Genomic DNA, 17,619 nt, shown 5'->3' on the forward strand with positions numbered 1-17,619 from the left:
TGATTCCCTCACTCACAATGTTCAGAACCTGAACCCCTTCTCTGGCGGCTTCTGCTCCTCCCTCCTCTTGAGTATCTTTCACTCCCAGTCAGTCGTTTGTGTTGGACACATCATGCTCGCTGGTCGCTGCCAACTGGCTTCCCTCTGCTGCCTCTGAGTCCTCAGGGTTCTGGGTTCTGGCCTCCATGAACAGTCCTCCCAGGGGTACACAAGCATTTACGTCAAGAATAACTTTGGAGGTTTCCCCTAAGCACATGTACATAACTTCTTTATTAAACCACTGTAAAGGTTTGGATTGATAATGCCCCCGAGACCTCATGAAGAGTAGGCAGCCGTGTTGGAAGTAAGGTTAGGTGGAGGAGAGGTCCCTGAGGTGAGGCTTTGGGGACTGTATACAGTTCCTCCCCTTTGCTTCTCTCTGGCTTCTGGTCTCCATGAAGTGAGAGTAGATCCCTTGTTTCCTGCGGCTTCTCTCTCTGTTTCTGATCTCCATGCCTTGAGCTCCACAGACCTGGCCCGACATGAACTGAACCTCTGAAATGTCCCAAACTGTAAGCAAATTAATTTTCCTTCCTCTACATTGTGTGGTCAATTGTTCTGGATTACAGCAGTAAGGACACTGACTGAAACAGAAATTGGTATTAGAAAAGTGAGGTTGCTGCCATATTTAAGTCTGACTATGTATTTCATTTCATGTGGTGCTGGGGATTGAACCTAGGGGCATTTTACCTCCAAGCTATACCCTGGAACTTATTTTTGAGAAGAAGTTGGAAGGGTCAAAACAGATGTTCTCAGAATCTCCATATACAAAGTGTTCTGCCTTAACGAGAGCTCCAAGAAAAGATTGAAGAGTTCTGCATCTGTAGAGTGGCCCCTCTGCCATTAACAGGATGGTCTAGTGAGAGCCAGTGGGAAACTTAAAGGACAGGATGTCAGTTCTGTCCTGATGTGAGCAGCTACAGTGGGTCAAGGCTCTCCCAGTGAACTGCAGTAAAGAGGCTCAGGGAAGAGGAATTCATGGTCCCCATTCCAACTCAGTTAAGAGAATTTTAACTTATCAAAATACCTCACATTAATCCAGGGCAAGTCACATCATGTAACGATTAGGTTGGGTGGATGGTTTGCTGAATTTTGAAGAGCTTCTGGGGAAGCTGGCCTCTCTAAGTGTTTCCTGTCTACAAGTTGAGAGCCTTCTCCGTGCCCCCTCACCTCCAGATGGCATGGTTCCCCCAGGCCATGGCACTGCACAGCCCGGCTGCCAGATCACGCCCTGAGGAGCTGTCTCTGGTCTCCGCACTCACGCAGCCATGCAGCCCCAAACGGGAGAAAGCCAAGATCGGGCAGGCTTCACTGGCACAAGCCCAGGCCAGTGGCTCTCGCTTCCACCCAGCCTCGGGGTGTCATCACCACACAAGAACCCAAACATCACAGGCCCAGGTTATCGTTAGACACCTAATGAAAGCCCGAAGGCTGCCCTTCTCGGCCCACAGCACCGGGCCCACTGCTAGTGCTGACCTGCTGAACTAAAGGGCCAGAGGTTTGGTTCCCATCTCCTGCTCCTGCTGCCTGCAGAAAGCACCAGCACCAAAAATATATACATATCAAGAGGTGAGAGCAAACTGGGGGTCGGTTTTGCACAGCACTTTGGCTAGTCCAGAAGGAGCAGAATGCATGTGCACACATGTCCTCCAAAATCGCCTCATGTATTTTTTGTGATTCTGCCTGTGAATGAAATGCTCCAGTTTGCACTTAAACCCAGCACTGCTCGATTTAAACATGAATTGTAACATTCTTTCTCATAATTTAAACTCGTAGTTTCTCTTCCCAGAATGATGCTGTCATCAGACAGAAGCACCTGGAGAGCACAGTGGGCCGCAAGAGGAGAGCGCACTGGTCCGTCCGTGTCTTCTCTCCCTGGTTCTGCACCACACGCCTGCATCTTCACTGCGCACAGCGCCCCGGGCGGCCGGAGCTCAGGGTCCCGGGCTCTGTGCTGCTGGCCTGCAGGCTCTGTGCCAAGGATCCCTGGCATAGCCCCCTCCTTGGTTTTCTGATCTGTCTGCATTAATTGGTGCTTCACTGTAAAATGCTGAACACGGGTATTTACTCCGTAGCTGAAGTTCCCAATTATGATTCATCTTTCAGCTCCCAAGGTACTTTACTGAATGTTCTATACTCATTACTTTACCAAGGAATCTCACTCACCCCCGCACCCAGCAGAGCTCTGCCTGCTGAAGAGGTGGAGCCGCCTGCCCCGGCCTGTCCAGCTCCTGCCTGCAGAGTCCTCGGAGCCCTCGGCACTGTAAGGGAGTCTCCACACACCTGCACACAAAGCCCTGCAGAGAAGCCTGGGCACCCAGGACCAGGTCATGGGCCTCCTTGACCTCCAGAGGGCCCTGGAGGGCACTACTGTGCATGGACCCAACAGCCCAGCCCTCTGGAGTTGCCAAGGAGAAACAAATGCCCCATCAAATGCTGCAGTGCTCCCGATGGAAGATGTGTCCTGGTTTCAGGAATGTGGAAACCCCCACACCTGAGAAGTGACGCCCTCCGCCCACGGGTCCTGTGACGTGTACACTCACACCACCTCAGGACCCAGGGCTGGAGGGTGCGGCCTTCAGCCGGGTCACACCTGGTTTTTGCCCAGTCGGGGGAGTGAAGTGGCCTTTTCTGTATGGTTACCACAGTGCTCCTGAGGCTAGCTACTTCCAGTGTCCCCAGGCACAAGGAGGCTAGGCCCCCACCTCGGAGGGCAGCTCCGCCGGGACCCTGCCCCTGCTCTCACAGCCCCTCACCCCGTGGGCAGCTCCGGCATTTCCAACGCGCCAGCCCCCCTCACCTGCACGGGCTCGTTCCCAAGCAGTAGCCGGTGCCCAGTGAGTCTCTGCCTCTTGGCTTGGTCCTAGAACACCAGACCCAGACAAGGGGGAGCCTAACTTCACCACAAGCAGGAACCAAGGGAGCGTGTAACTGGCCCAGATAGCACACCTCCCGAGAGCGGACGTCTGACTCCAAACCCACACTCTTCTTGCACAAGCAGCTCTTGGGGTATAGACCCATTCCTCCCTTGAGGAGCCCAAGAGCTAGAATCATTCCCATGAACTACCAAGACAGCCCTCGTCGTCCTCACCTCCACCGTCTCCTGAGTGCACAGGGGAGCGCTGTAGGGCAGCGCAGCTGGGAACTGCAGCTATTAAAGAGTGAACATACAGACGGGCAAGCCACTGAGATAGAGCTTAGGCTGTCAACACTCACGCCAGCAAGAAAACACCTCAAGTCGAAGCCTAAACTCCCACCTTTAGAAACTTAGAAAGTGAACGCCAAGTAAACCCAAAAAAGAAAGAACAAAAAACAGAAGTGGTAAATATTGTATCATAAAAAATAAAGAAGCCGGGCATGGTGGCGCACGCTTGTAATCTCTGCGCTTGGGAGGCAGAGACAGGAGAATCGCGCTGGTTCAAAGCCAGCCTCGCTGGCTTAAGAGACCCTGTTTCCAAATAAAAATATAAAACAGGCTTGGGAGAGTAGCCTGGAGATAGAAGGGTTTCCAGGAACCCCAATACTACCAAAAAAATAAAAATAAAAATAAAGAAAACCAAAGTTAGTTCTTTGAAAAGATCTACAAAATGACAAACATTTAGAAAGAGTGACCCAGGGGAAAAAAAGGAAGGTAGAGATTATTAGTGTCAGGAAGGAGAGTGGCCGTTACTATGATTGGCCTCAGAGACACAAAAATTACAAGGATAAGTGCTCTAGCTGCTCATATGCCACCAAATTAGATCACCTTGAGCAAATGGACAAATTCCTATAACAACCCAAACTATAGAAACTGACTCAAATAGAAATTCTGAATGTAAACATTTAGCTTGAAAGAATTATGTAAAACCTTCACAGGAAAAAAGCCCAAGGTCCGATGGTTTTCATTGTCAAAGCCTTCACTTCAAATATTTCTGGAAGAATTAAAAACAATTTCTTGTATTTTCTTTTTGAAAATAGAATAGTGCCCAGTTACTTTGATGAGTTCAGGATTGCCATGATATCAAAACCAAAGATAACATAAAAAAGAAACATCTCTAAAAACACAGACACAAAAATTCTTCACAAAATACTAGCTGATTAAGTCCATCAACACAGAAAAGGGGTTATACAGGATGACCAAGTAAGATTTATCCTAGGAATACCAAGGTCAGCTCAACAAATGAAAATTCCCGATACAGTGCACCATATCACAGACTGCTCAGGGCTATAGACTGAGTTTTCCTGGACTCTCATATGTTGGGGAGGAATTCCCCCACATGAAGGTTCTGGGACCGGGGCTTTCCAGATTCAAGCAGGTGATGAGGACAGAGCCTCAGAAGTGGATGTGCACCTCATCAAAGGTTTCGGGGAGCTTTCACTCCCTTTGGTCATGTGAGGACACAGTCAGGAGATGGCAACTTATTAACCAAGAAGCATGCCCCCCCAGCCCAGTAATGAATCGTGAGCCCCCTAGAATCCTTATCTGAGACCTCCACCTCCAGAACCACGAGGAATAAGTGCATGTTGTTTCAGTCACGCCTTCTATAATATCTTTGTTACAAAAGCCAGACCTGATTAGGAGAGAACTTGGTTCAGGGAATCAGGAGCATGCGGCAGCTCTGGACCAGGGAAGAAAGAGGAAGTACGAATCCAGAGGTGCTGCTGGGAATCCCACTGCTGGGAATCCACCTTCAGAGGCGATTCTGTTGGGGATCCCAAAGGAGAGCAGAGAGCGGCAGCGAAGGCTCCGTCTCTTAGAGGATCCCCACGGCATCGTGAAAGGAGTGGGGGAAGGGACAGCAAGGCCATCCTGACGGGACCTCAGGTGGAAACAAGGCCCCCAGACTGTGGAGAAAGGTGATCCTCGTTACACAGCAGGAAGAACGTGGCTGAATTGTGTGCCCACTCCAGCCTCTTGGGGAAGGTGGGGCTCTGGGCAGAGAACTAGGGTGTTTAATTAAAGGCGTTTCTAAGCTAGGTGGTGAGGAGCAGCCTGGGTCCCAAGCTGCTTATGGTAAAACACAGAAGAGACTACTTGAGGGCAGAATTGTTGAGCAAAAAGGAACCAGAACTTAAAGACTTCATTTCTCAGCCTGTCCATGTTGGAAATGCGGATGAAGCATGTTTTGGAGAAGAGCACAGTCATAGGAGATAAGAAGGAGTGGCCGCCTTCACGTGCTGGTCTCAAAGCAGCTAAAGAGCAGACTGGCCTCACAGCAATTCCAGGTGCCTCCGGTTATGCCAGGAGCCACCCAGAGACGCAGGGCACAGCCCCGGACGGCACAGGACTCTGGTGAGGCTGTCTCATCGTGCCAGGACGGTGACCTTGCTACTCAGCGGGTCTGGAAGGTAGAGCACCAAACCAAAGGGCACTGTGCTCTTTACACTTGAGTGCAAAGGAGTGTGTGTGTGTGTGAGTGTGTGTGTGTGTGTGTGTGTGTGTGTGTGTGTGTGTGAAAGAGAGACGGACAGACAAGACAGACAGACAGACTGAGAGACTGGGGGTTGAAGCCAGAGATGTTCTTCTCTGAGCTACACCTCCAGCTCTATTTCATTTTTATTTTCAAACAGGGTCCTGGGAATTGAACCCAAGGGCATTTTACCTCTGAGCTACATATCAGCCTTATTTTATTTTTTTTTAATTTTTAAACAGGGTCTCACTAAGTTGCTGAGGCTGTCCTTGAGCTTGTGATCCTCCTGTCCCAGCCTCCAAGTACTGAAATTACCGGCAAGTACCACCATACCCAGCTAGACAGTTGTTTCTTCGACATGAGATGAACTGAACATGATGAAAATGAAGCTTCTTTTGCTTCTTTGGGCAATATCAAGAAAGGGAAAAAGATAACCGATAGAACAGGAAAAAACGCTTGCAAATCACAGATCTAAAGGGGGACTTTTTGCAAAATGCATGAAGAACTATAACAACTTCAAAATAAAAAGACTAATGACTCGATTTAAAAATGGGCAAAGGATCTGACTAGGCATTTTTTCCAAAAAGGAAATACAGTCGATGAGCACACAAGAACTTTCAATATCATCAGTCACAGGAAAAGGCAACTCAACCCGTGAGACTGCAGTTCCTGTCCCTGGAACAGCCGCAGCAAGGAAGAATGACCACCATGAGCGTGGGTGAGAATGAAGGAGTGGGACTCGCGCACTGATGAGAAGGAGGTAACCCCGGAAAACAATCTACTATTTCCTCAAAATTTAAGTATAGCATTACTATGTGACCCAGAAATTCTACTTCTAGGTACACCCAAAACTGAAAATATATGTTCACACAAAGTGGCTTGAGTACCCACAGCAGTATCCATATTAACCAAAAAGTGGAAATAACTCAAACATGCATTAATTGACTAGATAAACAAAAGGAGGTATATCCATGCAATGGAATATTATCTGGACATGAAAAGGAATGATGTTCTGATGCATGCTATGGAATAAATGAACCTTGAAAATATTATTCCAGGTGAAAGAAGCCAGTCACAACATTATTTCATTTAGCTAAATTGCCCCCAACAATAAATCAACAGAGAAGGACTAGATTGGCTGTAGCTTAGAGCTGTGGGGAAAAGGAAAGAAGGAGGGCTGTGGCTGGGTATGAGGCTCTTCCCACGGAGGGCACCTTGCTGAATTAGACAGCTGTGGTGGAAACTTTGTGAGCACACTGAATTTTGCATTCAGAAGGATTAACTCACAATATGTCAACTCATATGACCTCAGTAACAAAACCGTAACCTGCCACATCTGTGACACTGCACGGAAAGAGCAGAAAGAAAAACAGCACCATGTTAGAAGCCTGTGAGCGCGGTCTCCACTACGTGTCTGGAGAAAGCAGGCCACACGGGGAGCAATGGGAAAGTACCGCAGCCAAAGCCAGAGAAGGCGCCGTGCAGAAGCGCAAAGGCGGGTCCTGGGAGAGCACACAGCTAGAATGAAGACACCGTGCAGCCCAAAGCTCGCACGCTGTTCCAGGGTAAACACAAGCTCAAGAAGGAGGCCCGACACAGGGCGAGAACCGCGGAGGCCAATTCAAAACCTCAGAAAGGAGGGCACGGAGCTTAGAAAAAACAAATAAATTCACTTTAGAAATGAAAACTAGGGCTGGGCATGGTGGCGCAGGCTCGTAGCCCCAGCATTCGGGAGGCTGAGACCGGAAGATCGCGGTTCGCGGACAGCCTCAGCTACTTAGTGAGGCTCTTTGCAACTCAGTGAGACCCTGTTTCCAAATAAAGAATACAAATAGGGCTGGAGTGTAGCTCAGAGGTCGAATGCCTCTGGGTTCCATCCCCAGACCTGCAAAAAAGAAAGAAAGAAAGAAAGAAAGAAAGAAAGAAAGAAAGAAAGAAAGGAAAACCAACTAGAAAAAGCATAGAATTCATAAAACAAAATATTTTAAGATAATTAGAAGGTAAAGATGATATTAGAAGCAAACAATGATAAAAATGTGAGAAAGTAAAAAAAATTGAACATATGCAAAAAAGATACAGTACATGGACAGTAGGAAAAGAAATGATAAGATTGTCCTAACTTTCAAAGAAAACAATGTGTTTTTTTTTCCAGAAAAAGATATAGCAATATACTTAAGATAGTTAAAAAAAGATAGTGACGCAGGAATTTTCACCTAAAGAACTGGCCTCCATGTGTGAAGGACACAAACCCTTTAGCAGCACACAGGAAATCAGGCTCACTGCTCAGATGGGCCTTTCCCATGAACCCACCTGAGAACACGCAGAGAACCCGTGTGGCCGGGCGCATGGACGGCAGGCTGAGGGGCCAGACTGGATGGGGCGAAGCCAGGGTCACAGTGATGAAGTGGCAGAGACGCCACAGCAAACAGGGAGCACAGCAAGAGTGGCCAAGGCCAAGCCACGCACACTGTTCCCAGGGGCGGCGCCGGTGGAGTGAGTGCCAGCTTCACCACCCTGAGGCTGACCGCCATGTGATCGATGGCATAAAACAAACGGAAGATTTCGCCACTGAAAGCCTGCCACCCCTGTCTCCTGGAAAACCACTGTTCTCATTGTGGAAGCAAGGAAATTCAAATAACATATTCTGAAGGTTAAGTATAAACCCTGCAGACCTGAAGTGATTAGAAATATCTGCATACATCGATGAGGACACATATGAACACACATGTTCTGTGATTTTTCTATATCGGGTTTATTTCTCAATATATAGGCTAAAAAGTATCCAGAAAGACAGGGGGAGGGGCAGAGAGTGTTATGCCGCAAGGCCAGTCAGGGAGAAGAGCCTGAAGCCTAGACTCCCCACCCAGGCTGGGGGCGAGCCCTGTCCGTGTGTCCTGGCCCCTCCAAGCTGTTTGAGTCCACTGTTGACCCCTCAGTCCACTCATTCACCTCATGGACCAGACACCTGCTCGGCGCCAGACCAGTGGCGGCGGCATCAATGAGCACAACGGCCACTCGAGGGCAGAGTGGACGGACAGTGACAGGTCTGCCGGGTGAGCACATCACGGGCCAGCACCGCGGTGTGCAGAGCGGCGGCCAGCACGGACGTGGCCAGCGATCCGGAGGTCAGCACTGCTGACCCGGCCTGAGTTGGCCAAGGCGATGGACCTCGGCGGGACAGCTGCAGAAAGCAGGGCCTCAGGTTTCCAGGGCAGAGGGTGGGGGTTGAAGCAGGGGCGGGCGGGCGAGTGGAGTCAGCTGCGGTGGAGGACACAGGCGGGCAGGGCTGGGCGCCAGCCGTGCGGTACTCCCCCGAAGCACGTGGGCCTGTCTCCACATCTCTGAGGATGGCCAGTGCAGGCAGCTGATGGCGGCTGGTTCCATTCTGAATTGCCTGTGGATTTCTTTCCATTGTCTCTGCAGAAGTAAGACACTATGCTAGGATTTCTTTAATTTTCCCTTTCCGCTTCTGCCTTTGATGTAGAGCTCAACGCAGCAGGACAGTCTTGCAGGAAATAAGTCCCCAGTGGCTTTCATGACAGCAGGCTGCACGCCAACAAGCGGCATTCAAACGGCGGGTTCTGGGCTTGTCGGAGGAAGTGAAATGTGTATTTAAGGATGTACGTGAGGAGCAGGTGCCGGCCCATGTCGCTCTGTTCCCTGACACACGTGCCCACACGGCAGGTGTGTCACACAAATACACATGTGTATGGTGTACTTACACAGTATATTCATATATGTACACACATACAAATGTAGTTTGTGACACTCTGTTCCTTGACACACGTGTGCACACGGCTCAGGAAGGCCCTTCCAAGCCCCCTCCTGGCCTCCCTTGTGCAGAGGGCTCCCCAAGGGCCTTGCGCACAGCTGTCACCAAGGCCAACAGCCGCGTCTCCGAACAGCCTCCACACACAGGAGGCGGAGGCTTACTGCCAATTCCCGGCTTCAGGGACTCTGAAAGCCTCCCTGCCCAGGACCCTCCTCACGTAGGCTGGCCCTGGTCAGAGAACCAGCAGGACTGGGGAGACTTTCCTCTAGATGTGGAACCCCAGGGCTCTTTTCATAGAGTGTTGGTCACCACTGAGTTTTCCATGATCGAGGATAAAAATCTGAAAAGCCCAAAAAAAAAAAAAAAGGAGGCTGAGAGTAGGTAAAATTGATTGAGAAAATCAGAAAAGGTTCTCGATTACACAGCACAGCTGGAAACAGTAGTGTTAGATGTGGGGCCACAGAGTGCTGTGGGTGGTCACACGTGTGTGCATGTGTTTGCACATGTGTACATTGCCATATGAATGTATTGTGAACAGTATGCACTTGCATGTGCACATATGTTTGTGTGTGGGCATGTGCATACATTCATGTGGTGCCTGTGTGTACAGATGTGTGACTGTGGGCATGCCATGTGTGCATATACATATAACTATATTGATATGTGTATACATGCGTACATGTTATGTGAATGTACTATACACATGTGTGTATTTGTATGTGTGGGTATGCACATGTGGATATGTGTGCATGTGTGCTCATGCATGTGGTATCTGTGTGTAGGTTATGTGCTATGTGTACATATGTGCCTATGCATGTAACTACATTTGTATGTGTATACATATATGCATATACTGTGTAAATACACCATACACATGTGTGCATTTATGTATGTGATGATTCCCATGTAGATGTATGTGCATGTGTATACATGCATTGCTACGTGTGTGTATCATGTACACGTAACTGTGTAGGTGTGTGCATGTGTGTTGTGTGTACATTGTGCATATACATGCATTTGTGTGTGGATACATGTGCACGTATGTGTATATGCATACAGCCCGTGTCTCTGTGCATGTGTGTGTACATGTGCCTGTATGTCTGTGGGCATGAGCATGTGTGTGGGTTATGAACATGGGTCTGTGTGGTACTTACTCAGCTGAGTGGAAAACTCGTGTCCACACAGACACCAGCATGTGGACACTCACTGCCCGCCACTCAGGGGCAGATGGGGACTCCACTCCAGTGCACTGACACAGACTCAGTGATGACCAGAAGACACGGAGGAGCCTCGAATGCACACTACTAAGCAAAGAAGCCAATCGACAATGGCTGCGTGCCGCATGTTCCCACCACGCCATGTTCTGGAGAGGCAGGCTCAGAGCGCGGAGCCCAGTCGTGGCAGGGCGGGGAGCACGGGAGGTCGGCCGGCTTTCTGTCACTGGGACAGAACACCTGAGATGCCAGCCATGAGGAGGAGAGGACACTGCCGCTGCTGGCCGCGGAGGCTCCGTTGCTTTGGGCTTGTGGGAGGCTGAGCATCATGGCATGAACACCAGGCAGAGAAGCTCTGCTCGCCTCTTGGCAGCTGGGAAGCCAACAGAGAGAGGAAGGGGGGCTGGGGTCCCAGTAACCCCTAGGGCACCCCACAACCTTCCACCAGGCGCCACCCTAAAGCTTCCACTAACCCTGCCCGCCAGCATTATGCTGAGGACCACACCTTCAACGCACACGCACGCATGTGCGCGCACACACACACACACACACACACACACACACACACACACAGCCTTGCCGCCACTCCACATGGCAGAGCAGAACGAGGGCTCCTAGGCAGTGGAGTTACTCTGTGTGAATGTGTACAGCGGACACATGGCATCACACATTTGAACAAAACCATCAGCATGCAACAGCAAGCGTGAACCTAAGGTAAACCTTGGAGCTTGGTTAACAGTAACGGGCCAGTGTTGGCTCCTCACATGTACCACACACACAGGACGTGGTGGTGCACACCTGCAATCCCAGTACTTGGGAGGCTGAGACGGAGGATCGCAAGTTGACGTCCAGCCTCAGCAACTTAGTGAGACTCTTTTTACAAATTAAAAAAAACAGGGCTGGGGGTATAGCTCAGAGAGAGGTAGAATGCTCCTGCATTCAATCCAGCACCACACACACACACACACACACACACACACACACACACACACACTCACACTCACACACACACCACACTAACACAGATGGTAAAAACAATGGAAACTGACGGGTGAACACTGTATCCACACCATTGGACTTTCTACTTGGTGTTTTTTAAATCTAAACCTGCCCTCAAAAATAAAATGTACTGATTTAAAAAAATTATTTGCCTCCATTTTTTAACAGTCATGACATGATTTCTGTCTCATGATCACTTTGACTGAACTCTAAGCCCAAAGTCTAATGTTGTGTGGCTGAATGACCCTGCAAATAGAGTCCCAAGTTCACTGGGCATCTTTTATTACTATTAATGCACTCATCAGAAAGGAGTGGGGCTCTGAAAGTTGGCATGGGGATGTGTGGGCAGATCCTGACGAAGCTGAGGCCTGGCCACCAAGCCTTCTTGCCAGGAGCTTTCCTTCTCCTGCTAAGGTGACCCTCACTTTTCCTGCACAGGTGATAACTCCCCTGTCTGAGGTGGTTGCATGACAGGGCTGATGCTCCCTGCTGATTGGACCCACTGCTGAAGCCGCCCCTTGCAGCCAGACCTATGACTGGACTCAAGTCCCTGCCAACCCAGAGGGTGAGGCTCAAGGAATGGGTCCAGATACGGTGAGAGCCATGCCCAAGGATCGTGTGGCTTTGCCCGTTTGCATCATCTGACCTGAGTCTTCAGGTGAGAGCCATGCTCAAGGATCATGCAGCTTTGCCCGTTTGTATCATCTGACCTGAGTCTTCAGGTGAGAGCCATGCCCAAGGATCGTGCGGCTTTGCCCGTTTGCATCATCAGACCTGGCTCTTCAGGATGTGAGGTCAAGGTGGAATGAATCAGGCTGAAGTCATCTGCACACCCACTAAGCACAGCTTCCCCATTTGGTGTCTTGGGCTGCGGGGCTAGAGACTGTTCTCCAGTGCCCACAGTTGGATGGCACAGATTCAGACCCAAAGGGCTCTGTGTGCAATGGGGCTGGAGTCTAGAGCTGCCTTGGCATGTGGGCGCATGTCCAAAGGCTGAGGGAGCTCATAATGGCTGGGCAGATTCATCAAGACCTGCTAAGGACCCAGGAGCATCCAGAGGACAGAGCTCCGACTTTACTGGGAGGATCCCCAGCATCTTTGAGGAGCACTGCATGCAGTGACCCCTCTCTGTAGGTCAGAAGTTGCCATGGGAACAGCTACCATCACTGGAACCCCTGGTGCAGAGGAATGAGGGGATCCTGGGGTGGCAGGCATCCAGTGGTGGTACTTACTCACAAAAAAGGTAGATGTTCTGAAGCAGACAAGAGCCTGACTCGGGGAGACCTCTGGCATCGCCGAGCTGAAACCTGGGGCCTCATGGATGAAGTGGGGAGCAGGCCCCCTTGCAGAAGACCCAGGTGCACATGCCTAACGTGCATGGAGACCTCCCACCCGCCTTCCACAAAGGATCTACAGCCTGCCACCAGGGAGGCTGTGCACAGGGGAAGCCACAACCAGACTTCTCACCGATGCTGGACCCTGGCTCCAGCTGACACCGAGTCCTCAGACCCAAAGCATCACTGTGGCCTCCAGCCAGAGGGGCTCATAGAGGTCAGGTGATCATGGGGTTTGGGGTCAGGCCCACCTTAGAACGGGTCCAGTGGGTCCCCAAGCCCAGCCTGTGGTTATTTCCCCTAGCTCAGAATGTGTGATTAGAACAGATATACTAAGTAATTTGGCAAAATCCTCATGCTGGTTCCACAGGTTCACATTACAGAAAGGCTTTAATAGTAAGAAAGGCCAGTAGAAGCCACCGGAATTGCCACTTACAATCAGAAACCCAAAGCAATCCCACATTCCTGAAGGAACACAGATTAACCACCACCAGGAACCTGAGAGGTACCGGGTGGTGATCCGCACTGCACCCCTTTTGGCTCTCCTGTGTGGGCTGTGCAGAGGACACACCTTGGAGAAGGAAGGCAGGCTGGGCATCGTGTGCCCAGCCAGATGGCAGTCCTGCTGCAGCCACTATACTAGATGTGGCTTCTCTGCTGGCGTGAATTATCCCGGCCCCTGGGGCACCATGCGACTATTGTCTTGAGGAAGGCTTCCCCTCTGTCTGCAGGAAAGTCCACCAGGAGCAGTTCGTGTTTGCCTGGCAGGGCCCGCAGCGCACCGCCACTGTCCCACGCTGGAGGCATCTGGACTCCTCAGCCCTGTGCCATTATTTTGGCTGTCCTGGTAAAATTGATCGCTTGACACAAAGTACAAGTTACCCTGTGGCTTGACTTTATCATGTGTCAGGCTGGGTGGCCGCTGAGCCGTAATGCGCACAGCACCCCAACACCAAACAAAAGGGCTATGTAGGTAAGAAGCTGGGCTGGGGCAGGTCCTGCCGGCACTCGCACACATCAGGACGTGGCCCAGCCGCCACACGACCTTCTCTTTCGGCCACAGCTTGGCTTCATGAGCAGTTCCCGTGGCTCTTAGGCTCAGAGGACCCAGGCTTAGCATACAGATGGCTCTGCTGAATATTCAGCCACACCCAGAACTGGAGCAATGTGCCTGCTTGTCCCCTTCACGTGGCAGAAGTGACCTGGTGTGTGTATACGCCAGCTGCTGGGCTGTGGATCATGGCTTGGCAGGATGGTTGGGGCTTGGAAAGAACATGACTAGAAAACTGGGGAGAGGCCCATGAGGTGGACTTTCCTGGATGGGCACACAGTGTAAAGGTCAATGTGTCCCGTGTGAACACTCACCCAAGGGGGACCTCGGTGGAGCGGAGGAGGCCTTTCACAATCAGAGGACAGGATGGCCATTCTGTGGATACCTGCTGGCCTCTTTCCCAGCCACCCCCGGGTTGCACAGAGACCTCATGGACAAAACGGCCACCGTGGCAGGGATGGCGGCAGTGTGTGGGCACAGCAACACGGCTGCGTTGAAGCCAGCCAGGCTAGGGTCACCACCGAGGGCCTGTCTGCCAGCAGCAGGGACCATCACAGCCCTGGCAGGGGCCATTCCCCGAGGTTTCAGCCAGGGACCGGGTAGTGGGTGGAGTCTTCTGGGCTCTCCCATCACGGAAGGTGCGGCACTTTGCTCTTTCTGGAGCAGACACCCCTCTGTGTGCACACCTGGCCTCCCGCAAAGCCCACCTCTGCCCAAACTGCACAAAGCCCTCCCCATGCGGAGCTGTCTGACCAGCCCTGCTCTGACAGGACCCCTCGTGGCACAGCAGTGTGGCGGTGGGCTGTGTCCGCGGGGCTCCTGCTGTTCCGTTTCCCACCATCCTGAAGCTTCCGGCCTGACAGGCATGGAATGGCCTCGTGAAGACACCATCACAGCTCCAGCCTGGTGGCAGAACACTGCCGGGCTGGACGAGACCCAGATGTGCTCTGAACCAGTCTCCAGTACATGAACTGCTCCTCGCATGGCCAGGCAGCCCAGGTCAGGAACTGAGGGGTCGCAAGGGAGAGGCCCATTCACTACAACCCAGGGTGACCCACAAGCAAATTTTCACTCCCTGTCCCCAGACGAATGCTCTGTTGATCTAGAGGCCTTGGTTTCTTTCAGAGGGAAGAATGTTTTTGTTAGGAGATGCAGTGGAGATTCTATTGACCTGGAAGTTAAGATGCTGCTGGCCACCTCAGGTTCCTTGGCCACTGTGTGGTCTGGGGGAAGAGGGGATAAGGCCTTGGCAGGGGCGACCCTAACCGTCAGAGGAGCGTGAGTTGCTGACATGACGGGGGAGGGAGAATTACGACGTCAGAGAAGCACAGGCCTCTTCCCACCTTGCGCCCCAGGCCCGGAGCTGATGGGACTCACACAGAACATCTTGGGGTGGAGCTTGCCACACGCCCAGGGAGGACCGTGAACAAGAGGGCTCCCAGTGACGCGTAAGGGGCGGAGGAAGAAGGGGTGTCCACAGCAGCTGAGACCACGCAGGAACGAGGCTGGAAGTCTCCTTCTGCCTCAGTTCAGTGTGAATGTGTTCCTGAACACATTGTTGAAATACCTTTTTACCCCTTTCATCATCCCCTAATCAGGTAAGATAAAATGCATTAACACCTTTGCGGTATGTACATGGTTAGATTGGTATCTCATGATTTAAGTTATAGGCTATCAAAAGGGATGTGGAAATCAGCTGGGTGAGGGCAAGCATCATCAAAGGAGGTGCTGTCCTGCCTTCTGGGGAAGGGCCGCCACATACCCTCACCACCAGGGCCAGACCACGGGAAGGGCAAGGCTTCCCAGCCCCGTGGACTTCAGCCTGCCGTGACCTCCCTGCCTGCTGCCTGGCCCGCGGGCTTCCGGCTCAGGCACTGGACAGAAGGCATCTGAATGCTGGGCTGCTCCCAGGGGCGGGCCCTCGCGCTCACACACGGGGCTCTCAGAACTTCTGCTTCTCTGAATTAATGCCTGCAGTCAGTGTCCAATGACCATGAATTAGCATGCCAGTCTGCAGACCTTTCTAGTGGCTCTAGCCAGGCAGCAGACCTGGGAGCACCCAAGAGGAGGACGGAGGAAGGGTGTCTCCACACGTTAGACCCCAGGTTTGTTCATGGCGCCACGCACGAGCTCTGGGGAACGCTGTGACCCTGAAGCAAGGTGGAGGTCCAGGGAGGTGGTCCTCACCTCCAGCCTTATTCCCAAGCCATGTTTAAGTCCTGACTCTGAGATGCGTGGGCTTTATCTATCATGCTCTGGGCTGTGACACTGTGTGTGACTCTTGTCCTAGGTGAGAAGAGAAATGCCTTTAGCCTAGTGACAGGTCTTGAGTATGCTGGGTCTTGTGACACAGCTTCCCTCAATTTTAAAACTATACACATTTTAAATAAAATTATATGTAATATGATTTACATATGCTTTTAAACATTACTGTATTTTAGCCATCATCTTCTGACCACTCCTCTGAACAGGTGACAGGATTGCCTGCAACAGACTCATGAAGCAGGACATGGCACAGGATACAGCCAGGCTGGCTTTCTGAGGCTGCCCATCAGGCCGGGATGACTGGCTGCCTTGCCCTCCTGCCTCTGCCACACAGCCTCCTCACTCCTTGCCCCACAGTTCCCATGCACACAGCAGCTGGCCAGGTTCCTAACCCGAGACCAGCCATGGCAGAGGCACCCCTGCCCAGGGCAAGCCCAGCCGGCCTCTCCTGGACACCAAGGCCCCAGCTCGCGAGGCCCCACCAGGCAGAGGCCCAGGGTGTGGGAGAAGCCCAGCTCTGCGGAGAGTGGCACGGAGCAGCCGGTCCGCCTACCTGTGCCGGACAGCTTCTGCAAGGTGACCCTCAGGTGCTGCAGCGCCAGCGGAGATACCTCGTAGCGGAACGTGTCCAGAGCTGGAACCTTCTGGCACCTTCCAAACACTCCATCTGTGGGAAGAGGGAAGCAGAGAAGAGAGGGGCGTGGTGTTTCAAGGAGCAAGAAGTCCGCGCACATCTGCAGCTTGTTCCACCCGTGCAGAGCTGAGCTCTGGACTGAGCTTTCAGAAAGCACCACAGAGAGCAAGCTGGATCTGAGGCAGGTGGCAGGCACGGGAGTGCATGTGCAGGTGGAGGGAAGGCTGCGCGGCCGGGGCAGCTTGGCCTTTCTGTTCTGACCCTGCTGCCGCCAGCTCCCCCTCCCCACCATCCACATATTTGTAATTCACATTTTTTATATGAAACCTGCTTCTGACAACTCAGAGACAATAAGTCAATAACATTCAGGGCTGGCTCTCCAGATGAAACACAGAACACTCAGGAAACACAAATACGAGGCCAGAAGGATGTGCCCATGCCCACGGAGGCCTTGGTGGGGGCAGAAGGACCATCAGGAGAAGCCGGTGCCGCGCTGAGGTGTCAGTGAGCACCACGCTGAGGAGTTGGTGGGCTGAGGTCTTTATTGGGCTGAGGAGTCGGTGGGCTGAGGTCTTTATTGGGCTGAGCTAACACGCCGCGCTGAGATACCGTGGGCTGAGGTATCTGTGGGCACCACGCTGAGGAACTGGTGGGGCTGGTTCAGGTAGTGCCCTCCACTTGTCTGAAACAAGGACTCTGCTGTACACAACCTTCCAAGCCATACCTTCCAATTAATTTGGGCCCTAATTACTCTTTATTCAGCAAACTGTTCACTTGGAGACCAATGGGGTGGGGGGCGAGTGCACAGATTACCTTCTTTGGCTCACACAAAGGACTATTCAGGGACTGCTCCCCACACAGGGCGCCATCTGCAGCCCGGCGGGGAGGGGACGCCTCCTCTATTGTTCACGACAGTTTCAT

At 51.9% G+C, this 17,619-nt stretch overlaps 1 protein-coding gene across 1 annotated transcript in view; it reads right to left on the reverse strand.

The window, feature by feature from the left end:
• Positions 1-17,619, reverse strand: part of PTPRN2 (protein tyrosine phosphatase receptor type N2) — a gene marked incomplete at both ends in the record, with an annotated part of 666,019 nt that overhangs the window by 468,132 nt on the left and 180,268 nt on the right. The window contains one exon of the mRNA XM_080701298.1: positions 16,618-16,731. Coding sequence (XP_080557424.1) covers positions 16,618-16,731 — 114 coding nt within the window. The remainder of the gene's footprint in view (positions 1-16,617; positions 16,732-17,619) is intronic.

This window comes from Muscardinus avellanarius, assembly GCF_963383645.1.
Source record: "Muscardinus avellanarius genome assembly, chromosome: 9".
Taxonomy (NCBI): Eukaryota; Metazoa; Chordata; class Mammalia; order Rodentia; family Gliridae; genus Muscardinus; species Muscardinus avellanarius.